Source organism: Balaenoptera acutorostrata, chromosome 9 (genome assembly GCF_949987535.1).
Source record: "Balaenoptera acutorostrata chromosome 9, mBalAcu1.1, whole genome shotgun sequence".
NCBI lineage: Eukaryota > Metazoa > Chordata > Mammalia > Artiodactyla > Balaenopteridae > Balaenoptera > Balaenoptera acutorostrata.
The window spans coordinates 97,600,638-97,622,385 of NC_080072.1; the positions used below are offsets into that span (position 1 = coordinate 97,600,638).

Here is a 21,748-nt window from a genome sequence, read left to right on the forward strand (position 1 = left end):
GTTCCGTCAGCCTTTCATTGGGCATTTCTGGAGCACCCACTGTATGCCAGGCACTCTGCCAGGCCCTGGGGCTACAGAGAGAAATAAAATGCATACGCACCACACAAAATGATGGGGAATTAAGGAGCAGGGATTTGGGGGACATCTGTGGGGTCTGGGAAGACTCAGCGGGAGGAGGTGGAATTTAATTTGAACCTTAAATTTGAACCTTAAAGAATGGGTGGAATTTCTACGAGCAGAGATTTGTGAAGCAAGAGTAAGGGGGGATAGAAGGGTATTCTACGCAGCCAAAGGAATAAGCGAGGGCAAAGGGGAAAGTGCAGGGGGCAGTCTGCCTTCACTGGAGCCTGCAATCTGCAGGCAGGTGAGAGCCAGTTGGGGCTTCTCTCAGCTGAATCCTTTTGTGCCTTTAGTGTTCTACCTGCCCTCACCTCCACCCCAGATTCTGTGAATCTTCAAGCCCCTCCAGATTTCTGTGCTGTCAGTGAGCTGCTGGTAAATGGCTGTTGTCAGCTTGAAAGTGTTATCACTCCAAGAAGTATCTTTATGTTAAGAGCTTAAAACGGAAAGCTTTAGAGCTAAAATAGCTTGAAGGAGAAAAGCCATATGATTATATCAACGTATTATTTATCAAATGTGGAAAGCTGTTGTTAAAATTCAGCAGTCCTTCTGATAAAAACCAAGGGGAGGGACTTCCCTGGTGGCGCAGGGGTTAAGATTCCGCCTGCCAATGCAGGGGACACGGGTTCGAGCCCTGGTCCGGGAAGATCCCACATGCCGCGGAGCAACTAAGCCCGCGAGCCACAGCTACTGAGCCCATGTGCCACAACTACTGAAGCCCGCGAGCCTAGAGCCCATGCTCCATAACAAGAGAAGCCACCGCAATGAGAAGCCCGCGCACCGCAACGAAGAGTAGCCCCCGCTCGCTGCAACTAGAGAAAGCCCCGCCCGCAGCAAGAAGACCCAACGCAGCCAAAAATAAAACAAAAACAAAAACAAAAAGACCCACGAAAAACCAAGGGGAAACTTCTTAAACAAGATAACAGAAAATCATAGAAAACACAATAGTGACAGGCTAAAATTATTACCATTAAAGTCAGGCTTAGGAAAGAGAAGGTCAATATCACTACTCTTATCCCACATAGTTTAGATCAGTCTAGCTAACTCAATAAGATGAGAAAATGGAGCAAATATTAGAAAGCAAAGGATTATTATTTGCAGATTATATAATATGGATAGAAAAATCCTAACCAATAAGGTGATTAGACATAGGTTAAACAATAAAAATCAATAGATCAATATAGGTATGGGAATTTTGTATATGATAAAGATGGTATTCATATTAGAGGGAAATAGATACATTTATTCAACAACTGTTGTTGGGACAACTGGCTACCTTTTGGGAGGAAAGAAAACTAAATCCCTAACTCATCTACAAATAAACTCCAGATAGGTCAAAGAGCTTAACATTAAAAATAAAACTACAGAAAAAAATAGAATATTTAAAAAAATCTTATATTGAAGAAGTTCTAACAAAACTCAGAAGTTTTTTTTTTTTACTTTACATTTTTGTTTTTAAAGTATTTGTTTATTTATTTATTTATGGCTGTGTTGGGTCTTCGTTTCTGTGTTCACAAAGAATGTGAACAGGTATTTGATAGAAATTCAAATGGCCACTAAACATATGAAAAAAGTTCAACTTCATTAATAGTGAAAGAGGGACTTCCCTGGTGGTCCAGTGGCTAAGACTCCGCACTCCCAGTTCAGGGGGCCCAGGTGCTATCCCTGGTCGGGGAACTAGATCCCGTATGCTGCAACTAAAAGATCCCGCATGGCGCAACTAAGACCTGGCACAGCCAAATAAATAAGTAAATCAGTATTTTTAAAAAGTCATTAATAGTGAAAGAACACAATTAAAACAATATTTAGATAACATCATCAGAATCTTTTTGGCCTCTCACATTGGTAATATTTGGTGTTGGTGAAGGTGTTGGTTGGACTGTAAATTATTCCATTTTTAGAGAGAAATTTGGCAATGTCTATTAAAATGTAAAACATGTAAACTCTGAGCAGTGTCACTTCTAGGATCCTATCCAACAAAAATCCAACAGTATTTCAGCATTGTGTACAACATCAAAACTTTGGAAGCAAAAAAAAAAAAGATTACCAATAGGGATGAGACATTCAATCAACTGAATCTTATGTAACCATTATAAAGAATGGAGTAACTTCTTATGAACTCACCTTGGAAGATGTTTATGACATGTTCAATGAAAAAAGCACAGGGATTTGCATTTCTAAGTTTGCATTTCTAAGTACAAGTCTATAGGGAAACCTGATAAAATGCAAATTGCTTATCTGTGTGGGGTAACCTCATTAATCCCATAGTAACCCTTATTTTATTAGCTCTCCCCATTAGAGAGCAAGGGACCTAAGGAACAAAAGGTAAGAATTTTGATGGCAATTAATGTCAACCAGATTGATTGCAAGTTTTCGGACAGGGGGACAAAATCTGCAAATGGTTTTTTGAACCCTGATTTTGTGCAAGGTCTGTGGTGGATGAACTGGTGAGCTCTCAGTGTCCTTCCCAGTCTGCTCCCTTGGCTCCTCTATGACACTTTTAAGGTGTGTAGAGAGGAAGGGGGAGCAATGATTTGTCACCTGCAGGCAGAAAAAAGGAAGTACAGGCAGAACTGCCACAGAAAAGACTTGACGTTAAACATGAGGAATACCTTCAGGATATCTGCTTTGGGATCTACGGGAACAGCAGTCTGAGTTCCTCATCCTGGGACCAGGCCCCAAGTGGTGCTGGGACTAGTTTCAGGACTTAGCAGGAGCCAGATGCATCTCCACCATGGAGCCTGCCAGGAGCTGCTCCAGGTCCTCCATCCTCCTCGCCAAATGACTAACTTTCTTCACTTTTCTGCTCCCCAGTTTTCCCATTAATTTAATGGCCAGGGCTGTCTTTGCCGCTCTTAACTTCTCCTGGAGGTTGAGGACGTGTAAGAGAAAGGAAGATTTGCCCTCGTGCAAAGAAAACTAAAGCCTTTTAAATTATATTAGTAGTAACCCTTCTGCCAGGCAGCATTTGTGGAGGGGCTACACACTGTCATTTTTTCCTTCTTAAATAGACTATTGGAAAGAGTTATGACAGGGCTTCCCTGGTGGCGCAGTGGTTAAGAATCCGCCTGCCAATGCAGGAAAGGAAACACGGGTTTGAACCCTCGTCCGGGAAGATCCCACACGCCGCAGAGCAACTAAGCTCGTGCGCCATAACTACTGAACCTACGCTCTAGAGCCTGCGAGCCACAGCTACTGATGCCTGTGTGCCACAACTACTGAAGACTGTGCTCCACAACAGAAGCCACCGCAATGAGAAGCCCGCACACCGCAACAAAGAGTAGCCCCCCCACCCACCGCTCTCAGCAACTAGAGAAAACCCGCGTGCAGCAGCGAAGAACCAATGCAGCCCCAAATTAAATAAATGAATAAATAAATTTAAAAAAGAAATTTATGACAGAGATTATTATACCCTTCTTGCCTGAGCCCTGCCCTCCGGTAAAAAAGATGGACAGTGGTCTCTTAACTCCTGAGCGGGTACTAACTGATTTAGTCATAGCAAATGGGAGTCTTTCTTTTGTTTATTAAAGCCTCGGTGGGTTGATTATTGAGGATCAGTGTATTATTCACCTGATGTTAATCACGCTACTAAAAATGATGACCAAAAGATTGCCTTAGGTAAGTCACGTTACTGTCGATACTCTGAATGATCCTTTCCTGCCCGGGAAGAAATTCCCCTCATAGCTAAATTCTGACTCTCTTTTAACCCCTTGCGGAGCCCCATCAACTATATTGGACTACCTCTCCCATCATGCAACGGGAAACGTGCAGATCGCCTCCGTGATCCGACGGGACCTTTAACCAATCCGATGACAGGGCTCTCATTCGGCGACCTTTTGACTCTGGGTAGAGGCGGGGCTCTCAGTTGCTAGGTTCGTACCCTTTCCGGAAGTGGTTATTGGCCGCTGCAGGGCAACACCCCGGCGTCCCTGGAAGCTGGGAGCTCGGGTGGTGCTGGGGAAGCTGCGCAGAGCCGGGAGCTAGCGCCCAGGGCCTCCCGGGGTGGGGGACAGGTGAGAACCCCCTGGAAGGAGGGTTGGGTGGCTGGGAAGGGAGGGAAGCGGGAAAGTCGAGGCACACTCGTGTGCCACCGAGCGGGATGTGCATGTGTGGGCGGGAACTGAAGGAAGAAGTGAAGATGGAGCGGCCGGATCAGTGCGCCTCTATCCAAAATCTGAGTGGCGGAAGGGCCTGGGCTGGAGTGCTGGCGGGGCAGTGAGAGCGGGCACTGGGCCACGAGTGTGAGCTGGCAGGGGCGCTCGTTTATTTGTCCTGTTCGAATTTAGTGTGTAAGGCCGGCCTTCTGAACCCTGCTTGAACATTTCTCTTGTGGGGAAGCTTGCCCCCGTGTCCGAATCGGGGCTGGCCCAACCTTTTGCTGTCTTTTGGCCAGCTGGGGAAGTTAGTAAGTTTTTTGTTTTCGTTTTTTCCTTTCCTTGCATTGATTCAAAAATCTACCTTCTCCGTGTGGAACCGCGCTCCTCACTTGCCTTCCACGACTCCTCTCTCTCTGGGGTTTCCTAACCCAGCCCCCTTCATCAGCCTTTGCAAGCCCTTCCTTTCTGTTCACTACACTCCATCTCTGGGCGATTTCACCCGGAGTTTCAGTTACCATCTATTTAACGGTTACTTCCCAAACTGTGGCTCCCGCCAGACCTCTTTTCTTGAGCTCCGACTTGCTTACTGATCATCCCAACTGAATGTCGCCCCGTTCTTCCTGGTCCCCCAGATCTGTTCCTCCTTTGTAGTTCCTGTCTCAGTGAAGGACTTCACCCATTCACTCAGTCAGCCATGTCTGCACTTGGAATTCATTCATCTATCATAATATATGCAGCAAACATTTGTTGGCCATTCCCTATATCTAGGCAGTATGCTAGGTGGGGCTATCGGGCAAGGCATAGAAGTGAACTGATCATCACAATATACTGCCTTAAGTGCTCTGATTGTCTTCCTGCCTCTCCCTTACTTTCTGCAGACATCAAGTACTGTTCTTTTGCCTCGTAATACACCTGGAATCTGGCCCTTCCTTTCCATTCTCACAGCCACTGACTTAGTTCATAATTTCTTGCTTTTTTTTTTTTTTTTTTGGCCACCATGGGGATCTTAGTTCCCCAACCAGGGATCGAACCAGTGCCCACTTCATTGGAAGCACAGAGTCTTAACCACTAGACTGCCAGGGAAGTCCTTAGTTCATAATTTCTTGCCTGTGTTTTCAGAATACCTTTCTAAGTGGTCCCTTTGCGTCTTCTCTTGCCCTCCTCCAATTAGTTCTTACACAGCTGTCAGAATCGTCTTTCTAAACTACAGATCTGATCAGGCCAGTCTCCTTTGTGAAATCTTGTGATGGTTCCTCATCATGTCAGGATACAGCCTCAGTCCTCCCAAGCCTTTTATTATGTGCTCCTTGCCTTCCATTGTAGATCTCTCTCTTGCTATTGTCCCTTGTGCGCTGGTCACGTCAGAGTGGTTAAGAGCTCAAGGCTTTGGAGTCAGATAGATGTGGGTGCATGCATGTTCTGCTATGCCATTTACTAGCTGTGAAACCTTGGGCAAGTTTAAAAAACTTTTTGAAAACTTGCTGAGCCTCAGTTTTCTCTTTTGAAAAATGGGGATAATAATTTCTACTTAGCAGAGAGGATGTGGTGTGATGATGTATATATAGCATTAGTACAGTTCTTGGAACATAGGAAGTGTTCAGTGAATATAAGCTTTTGTTGTCATCATTAATTCTCTGCACCTACCATATACTCTCTTCTGCCTCTTTGCCTTTGTGTAAGCTGTGTCTTCTGCCTTAAATAACCTTACTCCCTTATCCTGGTGAGCTCCTGCTTATCCTTCAAGAACCATCTCCATGGTCGTCTACTCTGCAATGCTTTTCCTGATCTTCCAAAGTAGGGTTAATTGCACTTGCCTTTGTGTCCTGTCGTATTTTCTGATACTTCCCTTAATGAACTTAGCACACTGTATAATCATGTATTTACATATTTGGCTTCACAACTAGGTTGAGCTGGCGTGTTATCAGGTTTGTGGCCATGACAGCACAGTGCCTGACCCATGGTAGGTGTTCAGTAAATGGTTATTGGATGTCTGAATGGCCTTAACTTATATTCCCTGGTACTAGCTTTGTCCTCTAGAACAATGTAGGCTAAGCCCTTTAAATAAGTGAATGGTAATAATAACAACTAACATTTATTGAGGTCTTACTATGTTTTGAGTATTTTACATGTATTGAGTCATTTAATCCTCACAACCCTTTTAGATAGACATTGTTATTATCCCCATTTTATAGACGAGGAAACTGAGGCAACTTGCCCAGCGGGTAAGTGGCAGAGCTGGGATTCAAAGCCTAGAATGTTCCCAAACCTGTGCTCATTACCACTGCATAATCAACTCTAATGTCTTCCACGTTCTCCTCAATGCCTTCTCCAGTAAATCCTTTCTTTTCCGGTGGTGAACTTTCTTTATAATTGTTCAAGCAGGGTGGAAGAAATAAATATGCAGGGAACCCTAAGTATGCATATTTGTGTGTATGCTCTGTGAGTACGCAGGTGTGCGAAACTTTTTGGCTATGCCTGTCAAATTAGACCACATTCACAGGAAGGTAACCATAATGTCGAGAGACTGGGAACCAGTGGCATGTATTGAAGGGAAGGGAGCTGGGGAAACCTGGCTTGGAGTAGTGGTGCCTTGGGTGCCCTTCGTGGGTCCAGAGGGTGGAATAGGGCAAATGGGAGGAAGTTTCTAAGACATAGATTTTTGGCTTACTAAGAGAAAGACCTTTTCATAGTTAAGGATGATCTAACTGTGGAATTGGCAGTAACATCAGTAATATTGCTAAATTTATTTAACATGTTTTGTGTACCAGGGACTGTGCTAGGCACTGTATAGGTATATATTATCTCATTTCATCTTCAAACAACCTTTTGATGTAGATTATCATGATTATTTGAATTACACACATGAGGTTATTGAGGCTTAGAGAAGTGAAGTACCTTGCCTAAGTTCATACAGCTGGTAAATGAGAAAGATGGGATTTAATTCAGGTGTTTCTGGCCCCCAAACTGGTGCTTCAGCCACTATGCTGTCTGGCACTTAAAGCATAGAGAGGAAACGTTTGGCAAGGGAAGGGCAGTTGGACCAGAGCTCTTATGGGCTTTTTTTTTGCTTTTGAGATTCTTTGGTTGTATATTAGTGGTTTAGAGCAGTGACCAAGCTCCTACGTTTACTTAGCTTATTTTAGGCTTGGTTGGTAAATGCAGAAGGAGGCAGAGGCATGACCCTCGGAAGCCTGTGGCTTAACAGGAGAGGTGGAACACATTCCCATAAAAAAGGTAATACCGAGAAAAATATGCCTATGAACAGAGGAAAACTGTGTCCTTTGTGCCGAGGTAGTTATAAGTAGACAGGAGAGGCCAAGGTTGGCCAGGGAGGGCCTCCTGGAGAAGGTGTATGAGCCTTTCCTTTTTTGCTAGATTCTGGGATTGGCAGGAGATGGATGAGGACAGTTGGGTGATCCTTCCCCACAACTCCGTGGCTCACAGTGAGGGTCAGGCCTGGTGGCAAGCACATCTCATCAGGTTTCATCTCATCTATCGGTAAGTGCTGCATGGAGCACCACGTTGACGGTTCTGAAACCATGTCTAGGGTGCCAGGATTGACAGTGACGTGCCTCACGGTCTCAGGCTTAGAGGGACATGTTAGGACATGTGCCGTGTGTTTCCTGAAGCTGATCTCAGGGCTGCTTTCTTAGATGTCTCATCTTACCCCCTCTCACCCGGGTTATCGTCACCTCTCATCTAGATTGGCTCGTGGTTTCCTACCTAATCTCTCTGCAGCCACTCTGATTTTCTTCTTTTCCAATCTGGCCTCCATTTCCAGTGGCTGCCTGAGTAATCTTTTCAAAATATGTGTCTGGAAAAACCCTTTCCTGATTTCCAGCTCTCTTATTATAAAAGCCAAGCTCTCCACATGGCCTGGCTTCCACCCACCTGTCCAGCATCATCTCCGACTATGCTTCTTCTTGCTTAGTGTTCTTTCCTGTTGAAGGGCCTTTGCATGTGCTGCTGCTTTTGTTAGAACACCTTTTCCTCCTCTTTTTGTCTGGTGAATACCTCCTCGTTCTTCACCGCTCAGCACAGGCTTCATCTAAGTCAGGCTCTTTTCCTTCAGAGCTCTTACCTCATTTAAAATTATACACTTACCTGTGACTGATTGGTTTGTCTCCCTCCCTCACTAGACTAGCTCCTGGGGAGTAGCAGCTGAATCTGTTTCTAATCACCATTCCATCTCTAGCGCCCAACAGCAAATAAATACTTCTCCAATGAGTAAATGATCTCTAGTAGCCATTGAACAAATGTGGTTTCTCTTCCACCACCTTCCTTATTCCTGCAATTCCTGCCCTTTTGGCCCTGTCCTTGCCTATATCTTTCCTGAAGCCAGGCAAGGCAAGGAAAGAAGGTAGACTATAGCCCACCCGTATTTTAATTTTTTTCTGGCAGAAGATTTGTTTGACATTTGAATAATCCAGGAATTTAGATTTTCCACATTCTTCCTGACCTTTAAATAGTTAAACATAGACGGTTTTGTAAATAGCTAATTAGGCGTTTTGCCGTGAGGACAGAGATTTTACCTGCCCCCTGCTCTCTGGAGATGGGATGTATCTAGGGATAGGTAACGTTTTTCAAATGCAGAATTTCTCGAATTCTCTGAGATAGTTGGTACAATGCCTTGTATAGATCACTGCCTGTTGAATTGAATAACGTACAGCCTGATGTTCAGGCCACTGCGATTCCTACCTCCCCAGAGATCCTTTCCCTTTTTCTTTCCCTCTTCTCCCTAACTCAGAGGATTAAAGATTCCGAGGGCTCCTTAAACCTCCAGGCTGTGGGCCACATCTTCTGCGCTGGTTCTTGGTCCTTTTCTGCTCTGCTTTTTCCGCGTCTGGCCCTACTCATCTCTGACTGTGTGTGTGGAGGCTCAAGCATTACGTCCGCAGGTGTTATAGGTTCTTAGGGGAGGGAGAAGATTCCCACTTAGGCTTAAGTACTGCAGGGAAGAATGCTTCTTTAGCCTTTGTTCCCGAGGCACAAAGTTGCTGCTTGGAGGTGTTGTGGTGGGAATGAGAGGGGGCAGAGCCTGGCTCCCTTGGGTCCAGTGACTGACAAAGGGAACCATCTTTTGTGAGCCCTAAGGCAAGACACCTCCCTTGCCCATCTGTCAGCTGCCAGGGTGCAGAGAGGGCCACGGGAATGGTCCCTCAGAGATCCTTTGTTATTTATCAGGGGCCCCTCTCCAGGGATCTTGGAACAGATTCAGAGTCACCAGATCTGGCTGTTTTCTGAGCACTCATTACAGGCTGCATCCCAACCTTCTTTTTGACGACGAGGTCTTTTTTTTTTTTTTTTTTTGCCATGCCCCAAGGCATGTGGGATCTTAGTTCCCGGACCAGGGATTGAACCCGTGCCCCCTGTATTGGAAGTGTGGAGTCTTAACCACTGGACCGCCAGGGAAGTCCCGATGATGAGGTCTTTCTGCTCACTTCCTCTGCTGTGAGGGCTGTGACATGCTTGCTGCCCCAGGCGGAACTGTGACAGTGTCTGAAGAGGTGGCTACAGGAGAGGTCAGGACCTGCTCCTCCAGGCTCCCTTTGGTCACACCGGTGTGGCCACCACCGCCCCGGTTAGGGAGGCATTCTGAAGGGCTGTCCGTGGCAGCCACTTTACAGGGTGACTTGTCCCTGTGTCATCGGGCTTCAGCGTGGGAGCTGCTGTAGGGGAGGGGTGCTGTGACCTGGGGTCCTGAGGTCGTTGCAGGAGTAGGGATGCGAAGGAAGGAGCAATTCTAGAACCGCGCCAGCTTGTCAGTCGAAGAAGGTGGCACTGCCCTGTCCCTGGAGCTAGGAATCTTGGATTCAGGTTGGATTCCTTTCCAGTCTTCTGCCCCCCGCCTCCGCACCCCCCCCCCGCCGCCCCATCCTGGTCCTATTAAACCTAACATCACAGCATCCCTTGTGTCTGTCCCTTCTTCTCCATTCCCACTGCTTCTGCCCTAGTTTAAGCCCTCATCATCTTTCCCCGGGACTGCAGCCTCCTCAGTGGTTTTCCTGATGCCAGTCTCTCATTTCTCCAATCCGGCCAGGCCACTCCTGCCAAAGTTCTCATCCTAAAAAAAGGCCACTCTGTGTCACTTTCTTCCACCAAAGCCCGCAGTGGCTCCTCTCTGCTGCCGGGCAGAGTTGAGGCCCTTCAGCATCATCCGCCGAGATCACCATGGCCAGACCCAGGCCTGGCTTCCACCCCGGCGCCTGCCATGCACGCTGGCATCGGCTCCCCAGAACACCTTGCCGGACATGCTGTTCCCTCTGCCTGGGATTCCTCTCTCCGCTGTCAGAACTCTTGTCAGCCTTCGGTACCCAGCTCCTTGACAAAGCCTTCCTTCATCCCCACAGTGGGCGTATGTCACTTCTGTGTTAGTACTCCCAGAGCAGGATGTGTTTTTTCCCTTCCGCCTTCTACTACTGTTGAAGCTGTGTACGCTGCCTTGCTAGACTGTAAGCTCCCTGAGGGCATTGTTCAAGGTAAACAGGGACATGCAAACAGGGCTATGTGTTGGGACAGCATAACTGCACCTGGGGTACATTGGTGTATGGGGGTGTGTGTGCTGCTAGTTATTTTGGTGTCTCACTAGGGTTTTCCAGCAGGGGTCCTAGACTGTTAGTTCTTACTCCTATTTGGGGGGTAGTGTATGAAGTCAAACCCTTGAGACATCTGGGTTTCCAGATCGTTTATGGTCCACAGAGTATTCAGCAGGGCTTTGGGGGGAGATGTGTCTAAGAACTTTCCAGGGTGCAGAGGCTATAAGGCCTGAGTTCTGAGCCGTTGGTCCCACCCTCCACTCTCCCTGGCTCAGTTGGCCTGCAGGGGCTGGTCTGGCCCAGGTGCTCCATGACCCAGCTCCAACTTTTCCCCTTCTAAGCTGGGGCACTGATTTTCTCTTTGGGTGGGTGGGGTCTCTGGGATCTAGGCGTTCGAGCCCAAACCAGTCATGGCCGGAAGACCCATCCGCATAGGAGACCAGCTGGTTCTGGAGGAAGATTATGATGAGACCTACATCCCCAGTGAGCAAGGTAAGAGGCCTGGGTGTATTGTAATAGTTCTTTGAGGGCAGTTTTTATGATTTATTTTTGTTCTTCTCATGCAAAGTATGGTACATGCACAGGGCTGCTCAGTGTATTTGGGTTAGATCAGGGATTGGCAAACTATAGCCCACAGGCCTAACTTGGCCTGTTGCTTGCTTCTGTAGCTAAAGTTTTATTAGATAACAGCCATGCTTATTTATGTCTTGTTTATGGCTTCTTTCGTGCTGTAGGGGCAGTAGTATTGAGTAGTTGTGACAGAGACCATACAACCCACAAAACCTAAAATATTTACTCTCTGGCCCTTTATAGAAAAAGTTTGGTGACCTTGGGTCAGATCAATGATTAACTTTAAATGAAAATATAGTAGAGGATATCATGAAATACAGTATATCCTGAGGCCAGGAGAAACCCAATTTCTTAAGAACAAACTAAAGCTGTGTGTTTTTTTAAAAAAAACAGCAATAATAACATTATTAATAACAATAATAACAAAATTTATTGAGTGCTACTGTGTGCCAGTCTCTCTACTAAGAACTTTACATGTATTTTCTTTTCAACCCTCACAGCAACTCCGTGAGTTAGATACTATTATTATTCCCATTTTACAGATGAGGAAACCAAGGCACAGAAAGGTTGAGTAACTTCCCTGTAGTCACACAGTTTACTAATCCGGGCAGCTAGGATCCACACCTAGGTATTCTAGCTCCAGGGCCTACACTTTGAAGCACCATGCTATTTTGGGGGGTGAAAATTTCTTTGAATTTCTCATGAGTTGCGGACCTCGACACACAAATTTTTCTTATAGTTCAGATGGTTTGCGAGCCAGTTTTGGGGAAGAACTCTTGCGTCTGTAGGAGTCCGTGGATCCCACATTAGGATAGGATAGGATTTGTTATAGTATAGGATTTTTGTTTGTTTGCCGTGTAGAAATTTTTAATCTCTGTGTTAAATTTATCAGTCTGTTTTCATATGGCCCCTGAATTTTGTATCATAGTTAGAAAAGCTTCCCTGCTCTCATGGTGTCCTCAGGTTTGTCCCCACACTGTTCGTGGAATAGCTCATCTTTCACCCACTGGTTGAGTGCCGCCTATGTGTTTTGGGGTCTACTTTTTCTTCTGTTCCGTGGGGCTGTCTGTTCATACGCCAGAACTGTGCTCTTAACTACTGAGGCTCAGTAATAAATTCTAGTATCTAGTAAGGCTGAAATACCCTCAATCCTCTTCTTTTTTCAAAGTTTTCTTGGTTATCTTATCTGCTTTATCTCCCCATGAACTTTAGAATCACCCTGTCTTTTTCTGGGGAGGACTGTGTATTGGGGAACTGTTGGTATTTTAGAGAAAATTGTGTTAAATTTATGAATGAGCCTGGGGAGGACTGACATCTCTATGCAGTTAAGTTATGCATGCAGGTCAACCTGGAGGTTCCGATCAAAGAACATCCTTTCCTTTCCATTTGTGTCTTTTTTATGTTCTTCAGGGGTGACTTAAAGTTTTCTTCATTTTCGTTTTGCACATTTCTTGCTCAGTTTATTTCTTTTTTTAAAAAAATTAATTAATTAATTAATTTATTCATGGCTGTGTTGGGTCTTCGTTTCTGTGCGAGGGCTTTCTCTAGTTGCGGCAAGTGGGGGCCACTCTTCATCGCGGTGCGTGGGCCTCTCACTATCGCGGCCTCTCTTGTTGCGGAGCACAGGCTCCAGATGCGCAGGCTCAGTAGTTGTGGCTCACGGGCCTAGTTGCTCCGTGGCATGTGGGATCCTCCCAGACCAGGGCTCGAACCCATGTGCCCTGCATTGGCAGGCAGATTCTCAACCACTGCGCCACCAGGGAAGCCCTCAGTTTATTTCTTAAATATTTTATTCTTTTTGGTTTGCTATTATAAACGGGGTCTAACTTTTTCTAAGGATATTTATAAAAAACTCTCTTCTGCTCAGTCATGCGTAGACGTCCTAAGCTCGAGCCCGCATTTTCTCTTCCTGGACTCGCAGCAGCTTCCTAATCAGCCTCCTGCTTCTACTCTCGCCCTTCTCCAGTCTGTGCTCCACTTAGCACCAGAGTGATCTTACAGTGTAAAGCAGATCACATCAGGGCTCTGCTTTTCATACTCTTCCATGTAATCTTCCATTATGCTCAGCATAATGCCCTCAGTGGGATGTGCGGGGCTCTGCATGACCCGGCCCTTCCACCCAGCCAGGCTCACCCAGTGCCCCTTTCTCCCTCCCTCTGCTAGTCACATGGCCTTTCTGACGGTCCCCAGACAGGCCAGGCTGCCACATGTCACAGGCCCTTTGAACCTGCTCTTCTGCCTGAGTCCTCTTTCCTCAGTGCTCTGCATAGCTGGCTCCTTTGTTTCCTACAGGATTTAGCTGAGTGTCCCATTCTGAGAGGTTTTCTGACCACCCTTTGTAAAAGACTGCCCCTCCACCTTGACAAACTCTGTCTCATACCTCACTCACTTCCTTCATTACGTTTATCAGAAGCCTTAATTCCTTGTATATTTATCTGTTGATGTCACTACTGGCTATTTCTTCTACCAGCACGTAAGCTCCATAAGGACAGAGGGCATTTCTCTCTCAGTCAGGGCACATGGTGACTGGCACATAGGAGGCACTCAAAAGATACGTGTGAAATTAACGAACACATTAGTCCTTGGCTAACCAAGTTTCGGCCGGTCCTTTTTGCCTTTCCTAGTCCCCAGGTATGTCATCTTCCAAAGTCCTCCACTGAGATGACCCGTAAAGGATATGATAAAGGGTAGAGGTGAACAGCCAGAGGAAGAGATACATAGGGCGAGGTCCGAGAGGGTCCCAAGTGCAGGAACTTCTGTCCCAGTGGAGCTGGGTTGTGCCACCCTCCTTGCACGTGGAAGTGCCAGAAGCTCTCTGAACCCCAGAGTTTAGGGATTTTTATGGAGGCTTCGTCATGTATGTATGATCGCTTATTAACTCATTTTCCAGCCCCTCTCCAGAGAATGAGGGGAGAGGCTGAAAGTTCCAAGCTTCTAATCATGGTTTGGTCTTTCTGGTGACCAGGCCCCATCCAGGAGCCCACCCAGAGTCGCCTCATTGGGACAAAAGACTCTCCTATCACTCAGGAAATTCCAAGGGCTTTAGGAACTCTGTGTCAGGAACTGGGACCAAAGACCAAATATTAATAGGAACGGGGGCAGAGACCAATATATAGCTCTCTTCTTATCTCCCAAGACTGACTGATTCTTCCTTCTTTGTATCCACCCTCCTCCCACCCCCACCTCTCTTACCTTCCCACCCTCCTACCCCTCCTTGCAGAAATTCTTGAATTTGCCAGGGAGATTGGTATTGATCCCATAGAAGAACCAGAGCTGATGTGGCTGGCACGGGAGGGCATTGTGGCCCCACTGCCTGTGGAGTGGAAACCATGGTGAGTCAGCACGGGTGCCGCCTTCTGGCTTGGCCTTTGAGGCGGAGGGGGCCTGACACCAGAGATCACCTTTAACCGGCCACCTTTCGAAGCCTGTCCTGCAATGGGCCATCCGTCTGCCGGGCCGCCTGATGCTTTGGGCCTGAGCCCTGGCTGCCTTGATGGTCCCTGGAGGGGTTCAGCAGGGGTACCCAGGGTCCCAGGATCTAAGCTGCCGCCCTGCGTCGGCATCCGTTTTGGACACACGGAGGAGGTGTCATTTTTATCCTTTGCAGACTGAGATGGAGAGTGACAATACTGGGACCTCCTCCGTGTGTCCACAGTGGACACTGGTGCTGGAGAGGTTTGAGTGAGGCTACACAGACTGGCAGCGGTGTCTGTCTCCTTTGACAGCCCAGCCCTGAAGTTGTGTGACTTGTGCATGAGTGGGTTCATACTTCCAGTTTCAGTTTGCGCTCTTTCAGCTGTGAGGAGCAGACACTCGCTCAGGTTATCTCAGGGGAGCAGAGGTTGATGGCGAGGAAACAGACTGGCCGAGGCGGGGCAGCCGCTGCCTTCCCCCCGACCCTCCGCACCCCAGGACTCCCACTCCTGGGGACGCTGCTGTGTCCTCGTCACATGCACAGGGCTCTCTCCACGTTGCCTCCCTACAGTCAGTGCCCCGAGTTTACTTCCTACCGTAGCGTGGGATTTCCTGTCTCTCCCGAACTAGCCCCCAGATATCTTGGGGCAGAGGGGTCGTCTTTTCTGCTGGGATTGTGCAATTCTGTGTACAAGGTATAATTACCCTGTTCTTCCCTGAACCACTTAATGCGTTGGCCATACTTCAAAATGACTGCAATCGTAGCCTTACTTATCCCCGCCGCAGAGTCCTAATCCTTCCAGCTTCTCCTCGCGTGACGGGCTGCCTGTTCTCTGGATCTTTTTAGCCGCCTTTCCTTGGACCTTCTCCAGGTCATGACATCTTTCTTGTACTAAAGCCGTCAGCACTGCACACAGTATTCCAGGTGCTGAGGACTCACGGTTGTGTTTATAGGAAAAGTTTGTAGGATAGTGGTTTCTGTTTGGTTTCCAATATCCACCCTGATAGCCACATTTGCCTTATCATTAATCTCTTTATTCTTTTTTCTTTATGTTTTTAAATCTGTATATATCTGTGCTGTTCTGCTCTTGGATACATTTTCTAATTAAAAACCACATGAGAAATGTAATCAGAATAATACCTTAATGTGCACATAATAAATAAATGGCTGCAGTGATGTAAAAAGGAAAAAGGGTGATGGAAGGAAGGAACTGTCATCGGCTGTGGCCCAGCTGTGTGCCACGGTCATGCCAACGGCCCTCAGGTACCTGCTGGTGGTAGTTAACACTGCCTCATCCCGTAAGGAGAGCATGAACTATTTCTCACTTTTTAAAGTAAGTCATTGAAAGTTATGTATATGTGTCATCTTTCATCCTTACTCCCAGTCCCATGAGTAATTGCTGTTAGTTGGAGAATTCCTTCGAAGTCTGGATTCTCTGTTCTCTTCCATTAATATGTTTGTCTACCTTTACACCAATACTGTACTGTCTTTTTGTTTGTTTGTTTTTTCAAGTAGAAAAAATCACAAATTTATTACATACATACATAGACATATATAAAAATACAGGCAGATACAAACAGAGATCTTACAGCTTTGCTTTTAAATTTTAGCCATGAGACAGGAATGATAATGCAAAACTCACTAGTTTATAAAGAACAGTTGGATACAAATTGTGTTTCTGGTGAATGGTATTAGTTAAGGTGAATTGCTCAGATGGCTTAAACTTTTTACTAATATCTGCGTAAGAGATTTTAAGGTTTTTCATAGGCCAAGTTTTTAAAATATGCTTTCCTTTTTTTTTTTCTACTTTTTTTTTGTCTTTATACTTTTAATTGGTATTTTTTGAATAACATAATTTAAGTTTTAATGATGTCCAGTTTATCGACTTTTCAAATATGATTAATGCTTTGTGTCCTCTTTAAGAAATGTTTGCCTATTCCAAAGTCATGAAGATATTCTGTGTCTCGTTGTTTTTTTTTTCCCACAACTCACACACACACACTGTATTTTATTTTTACAAGAGATAAATAAACTGACACCAAGCATTGTAAATGGATGACCACAACAAAAGCAACAATGATTGCAATTACCAAACACGAAAACACACTCATACTATGTCATAATATTGACATTCAGTCCAGTAATCCTCCACTGTAACAGCTCCTTTATTTTGCAGTGAAAATTGATTTGTATATTTTTTGCCTATGAGTCCTTGTGGGATTTTTTTTTTTAATTCAAACAGAAAGTCACAAAAATTATAATCATCCTCATCAGTTCACTCAGTCCCATGTAATTAATTTTTTTTTCATCTTGATCTTTTGTTAGCACTTTTATGAATTCATCAGTTTTCCATTAGAGTTCTGAAAATGCTTATTCATTCAGTTCAGCAGTATAGTCAGTTACCAGAAACCTGTACTTGTCAGAGTCTTTTCCATGAATTCCTTGAAGATGAAACCCTTTTATAGGAACATTTTTGCGAAAGCATCCGAGTACACCAAGAACTGTCTGTAAATGACAAAAGACTTTTTAAAAATGACCACGGTTAAAGATTTGATGAAAGTTCATAATAATGCAATTGACAAGGAAATTTAGTTATTTCAGAGATATACATTTTAAAGTAATAACTAGAATTATGACTTACAACATTATACCAGAACATATAAGATTTTTAGAAATTTCGTGTAATGTCTGAAACATTTATATTAACATATTTCCATACAAATAACCCAAAGAAAGTTTAGTTTTAGTTGGGTTTTTTTGGTTTGTTTGTTTTTTTATACTGCTGGTTCCTATTAGTCATCAATTTTATACACATCAGTGTATACATGTCAATCCCAATCGCCCAATTCAGCACACCACCATCCCCACCCCACCCCCTGCAGTTTTCCCCCCTTGGTGTCCATACGTTTCTTTTCTACATCTGTGTCTCAACTTCTGCCCTGCAAACCGGTTCATCTGTACCATTTTTCTAGGTTCCACATACATGTGTTAACATACGATATTTCTTTTTCTCTTTCTGACTGACTTCACTCTGTATGACAGTCTCTAGATCCATCCACATCTCGATAAATGACTCAATTTCATTCCTTTTTATGGCTGAGTAATATTCCATTGTATATATGTACCACAACTTCATTATCCATTCGTCTGTTGATGGGCATTTAGGTTGCTTCCATGCCCTGGCTATTGTGAACAGTGCTGCAATGAACGTTGGGGTGCATGTGTCTTTTTGAATTACGGTTTTCTCTGGATATATGCCCAGTAGTGGGATTGCTGGATCATATGGTAATTCTATTTTTAGTTTTTTAAGGAACCTCCATACTGTTCTCCACAGTGGCTGTATCAATTTACATTCCCACCAACAGTGCAAGAGGGTTCCCTTTTCTCCACACCCTCTCCAGCATTTGTTGTTTGTAGATGTTCTGATGATGCCCATTCTAACTGGTGTGAGGTGATACCTCATTGTAGTTTTGATTTGCATTTCTCTAATAATTAGTGATGTTGAGCAGCTTTTCATGTGCTTCTTGGCCATCTGTATGTCTCCTTTGGAGAAATGTCTATTTAGCTCTTCTGCCCATTTTTGGATTGGGTTGTTTGTTTCTTTAATATTGAGCTGCATGAGCTGTTTATTTATTTTGGAGATTAATCCTTTGTCCGTTGATTCGTTTGTGAACATTTTCTCCCTTTCTGAGGGCTGTCTTTTCGTCTTGTTTATGGTTTCCTTTGCTGTGCAAAAGCTTTGAAGTTTCATTAGGTTCCACTTGTTTAGTTTTGTTTTTATTTCCATTGCTCTAGGAGGTGGATCAAAAAAGATCTTGCTGTGATTTATGTCAAAGAGTGTTTTACCTATGTTTTCCTCTCACAGTTTTATAGTGTCTGGTCTTACATTTAGGTCTTGAATCCATTTTGAGTTTATTTTTGTGTATGGTGTTAGGGAGTGTTCTAATTTCATTCTTTTACATGTAGCTGTCCAGTTTTCCCAGCACCACTTATTGAAGAGACTGTCTTTTCTCCATTGTATATCTTTGCCTCCTTTGTCAGAGATTAGTTGACCATAGGTGCGTCAGTTTATCTCTGGGCTTTCTATCTTGTTCCATTGATCTATGTTTCTGTTTTTGTGCCAGTACCATATTGTCTTGATTACTGTAGCTTTGTAGTATAGTCTGAAGTCAGGGAGTCTGATTCCTCCAGCTCGGTTTTTTTCCCTCAAGACTGCTTTGACTATTCGGGGTCTTTTGTGTCTCCATACACATTTTGAGATGATTTGTTCTAGTTCCGTAAAAAATGCCATTGGTAATTTGATAGGGATTGCATTGAATCTGTAGATTGCTTTGGATAGTATAGTCATTTTCACAATATTGATTCTTCCAATCCAAGAACATGGTATATCTCTCCATCTGTTGGTATCACCTTTAATTTCTTTCATCAGTGTCTTATGGTTTTCTGCATACAGGTCTTTTGTTTCCCTAGGTAGGTTTATTCCTAGGTATTTTATTCTTTTTGTTGCAGTGGTAAATGGGAGTGTTTCCATAATTTCTCTTTCAGATTTTTCATCATTAGTGTATAGGAATGCAAGAGATTTCTGTGCATTAATTTTGTATCCTACAACTTTACCGAATTCATTGATTAGCTCTAGAGTTTTCTGGTGGCATTTTTAGGATTCTCTATGTATAGTATCATGTCATCTGCAAACAGTGACAGTTTTACTTCTTCTTTTCCAATTTGTATTCCTTTTATTTCTTTTTCTTCTCTGATTGCCATGGCTAGGACTCCCAAAACCATGTTGAATAATAGTGGTGAGAGTGGGCATCCTTGTCTTGTTCCTGATCTTAGAGGAGATGCTTTCAGTTTTTCACCATTGAGAATGATGTTTGCTGTGGGTTTGTCCTATATGGCCTTTATTATGTTGAGGTAGGTTCCCTCTATGCCCACTTTCTGGAGAGTTTTTATCATAAATGGGTTGTTGAATTTTGTCAAAAGCTTTTTCTGCATCTATTGAGATGATCATATGGTTTTTATTCCTCAATTTGTTAATATGGTGTATCACATTGATTGATTTGCGTATATTGAAGAATACTTGCATCCCTGGGATAAATCCCACTTGATCATGGTGTATGAGCCTTTTAATGTGTTGTTGGATTCTGTTTGCTAGTATTTTGTTGATGATTTTTGCATCTATATTCATCAGTGATATTGGTCTGTAATTTTCTTTTTTTGTAGTATCTTTGTCTGGTTCTGGTATCAGGGTGATGGTGGCCTCATAGAATGAGTTTGGGAGTGTTCCTTCCTCTACAATTTTTTGGAAGAGTTTGAGAAGGATGGGTGTTAGCTCTTCTCTAAATGTTTGATAGAATTCACCTGTGAAGCCATCTGGTCCTGGACTTTTGTTTGTTGGAAGATTTTTAATCACAGTTTCAATTTCATTACTTGTGATTGGTCTGTTCATATTTTCTGTTTCTTCCTGGTTCAGACTTGGAAGGTTATACCTTTCTAAGAATTTGTCCATTTCTTCCAGGTTGTCCATTTTATTGGCATAGAGTTGCTTATAGTAGTCTCTTAGGATGCTTTGTATTTCTGCGGTATCTGTTGTAACTTCTCCTTTTTCATTTCTAATTTTATTGATTTGAGTCCTCTCTTTTTCTTGATGAGTCTGGCTAATGGCTTATCATTTTGTTTATCTTCTCAAAAAACCAGCTTTTAGTTTTATTGATCTTTGCTATTGTTTTCTTTGTTTCTATTTCATTTATTTCTGCTCTGATCTTTATGATTTCTTTCCTTCTGCTAACTTTGGGTTTTGTTTGTTCTTCTTTCTCTAGTTCCTTTAGGTGTAAAGTTAGATTGTTTATTTGAGATTTTTCTTGTTTCTTGAGGTAGGCTTGGATAGCTATAAACTTCCCTCTTAGAACTGCTTTTGCTGCATCCCGTAGCTTTTGGATCATCGTGTTTTCATTGTCATTTGTCTCTAGGTATTTTTTGATTTCCTCTTTGATTTCTTCAGTGATCTCTTGGTTATTTAGTAACGTATTGTTTAGCCTTCAAGTGTTTGTGTTTTTTACGTTTTTTTTCCTTGTAATTCATTTGTAATCTCATAGCGTTGTGGTCAGAAAAGATGCTTGATATGATTTCAGTTTTCTTAAATTTACTGAGGCTTGATTTGTGACCCAAGATGTGATCTATTCTGGAGAATGTTCCCTGTGCACTTGAGAAGAAAGTGTAATCTGCTGTTTTTGGATGGAATGTCCTATAAATATCAATTAAATCTATCTGGTCTATTGTGTCATTTAAAGCTTCTGTTTCCTTATTTGTTTTCTCTTTGGATGATCTGTCCATTGGTGTAAGTGAGGTGTTAAAGTCCCCCACTATTATTGTGTTACTCTCGATTTCCTCTTTTATAGCTGTTAGCAGTTGCCTTATGTATTGAGGTGCTCCTATGTTGGGTGCATATATATTTATAATCGTTATATCTTCTTCTTGGATTGATCCCTTGATCATTATGTAGTGTCCTTCCTTGTCTCTTGTAACATTCTTTATTTTAAAGTCTATTTTATCTGATACGAGTATAGCTACTCCAGCTTTCTTTTGATTTCCATTTGCATGGAATATCTTTTTCCATCCCCTCACTTTCAGTCTGTATGTGTCCCTAGGTCTGAAGTGGGTCTCTTGTAGACAGCATATATATGGATCTTGTTTTTGTATCCATTCAGCGAGCCTATGTCTTTTGGTTGGAGCATTTCATCCATTCACGTTTAAGGTAATTATCGATATGTATGTTCCTATCACCATTTTCTTAATTGTTTTGGGTTTGTTTTTGTAGGTCCTTTTCTTCTCTTGTGTTTCCCACTTAGAGAAGTTCCTTTACCATTTGTTGTAGAGGTGGTTTGGTGGTGCTGAGTTCTCTTAGCTTTTGTTTGTCTGTAAAGGTTTTGATTTCTCCATCGAATCTGAATGAGATCCTTGCCGGGTAGAGTAATCTTGGCTGTAGGTTCTTCCCTTTCATCACTTTAAGTATA

At 43.7% G+C, this 21,748-nt stretch overlaps 1 protein-coding gene across 19 annotated transcripts in view; it reads left to right on the forward strand.

Annotated features, from left to right (window-relative positions):
* The first annotated feature begins 4,018 nt into the window (after positions 1-4,018).
* CEP164 (centrosomal protein 164) overlaps positions 4,019-21,748 on the forward strand; it is a 72,277-nt gene continuing 54,547 nt past the window's right edge. For 15 of the 19 annotated variants that reach the window (XM_057553203.1, XM_057553213.1, XM_057553207.1 and 12 more), the window contains exons 1-4: positions 4,024-4,133; positions 7,593-7,715; positions 11,143-11,245; positions 14,544-14,655. In XM_057553203.1, coding sequence (XP_057409186.1) covers positions 11,164-11,245; positions 14,544-14,655 — 194 coding nt within the window. In that variant the 5' untranslated portion in view covers positions 4,024-4,133; positions 7,593-7,715; positions 11,143-11,163. Of the gene's footprint in view, positions 4,134-7,592; positions 7,716-11,142; positions 11,246-14,541; positions 14,656-21,748 lie in introns of those variants that run through there. The other 4 variants (XM_057553204.1, XM_057553217.1, XM_057553214.1 and 1 more) reach the window with 4 other exon arrangements.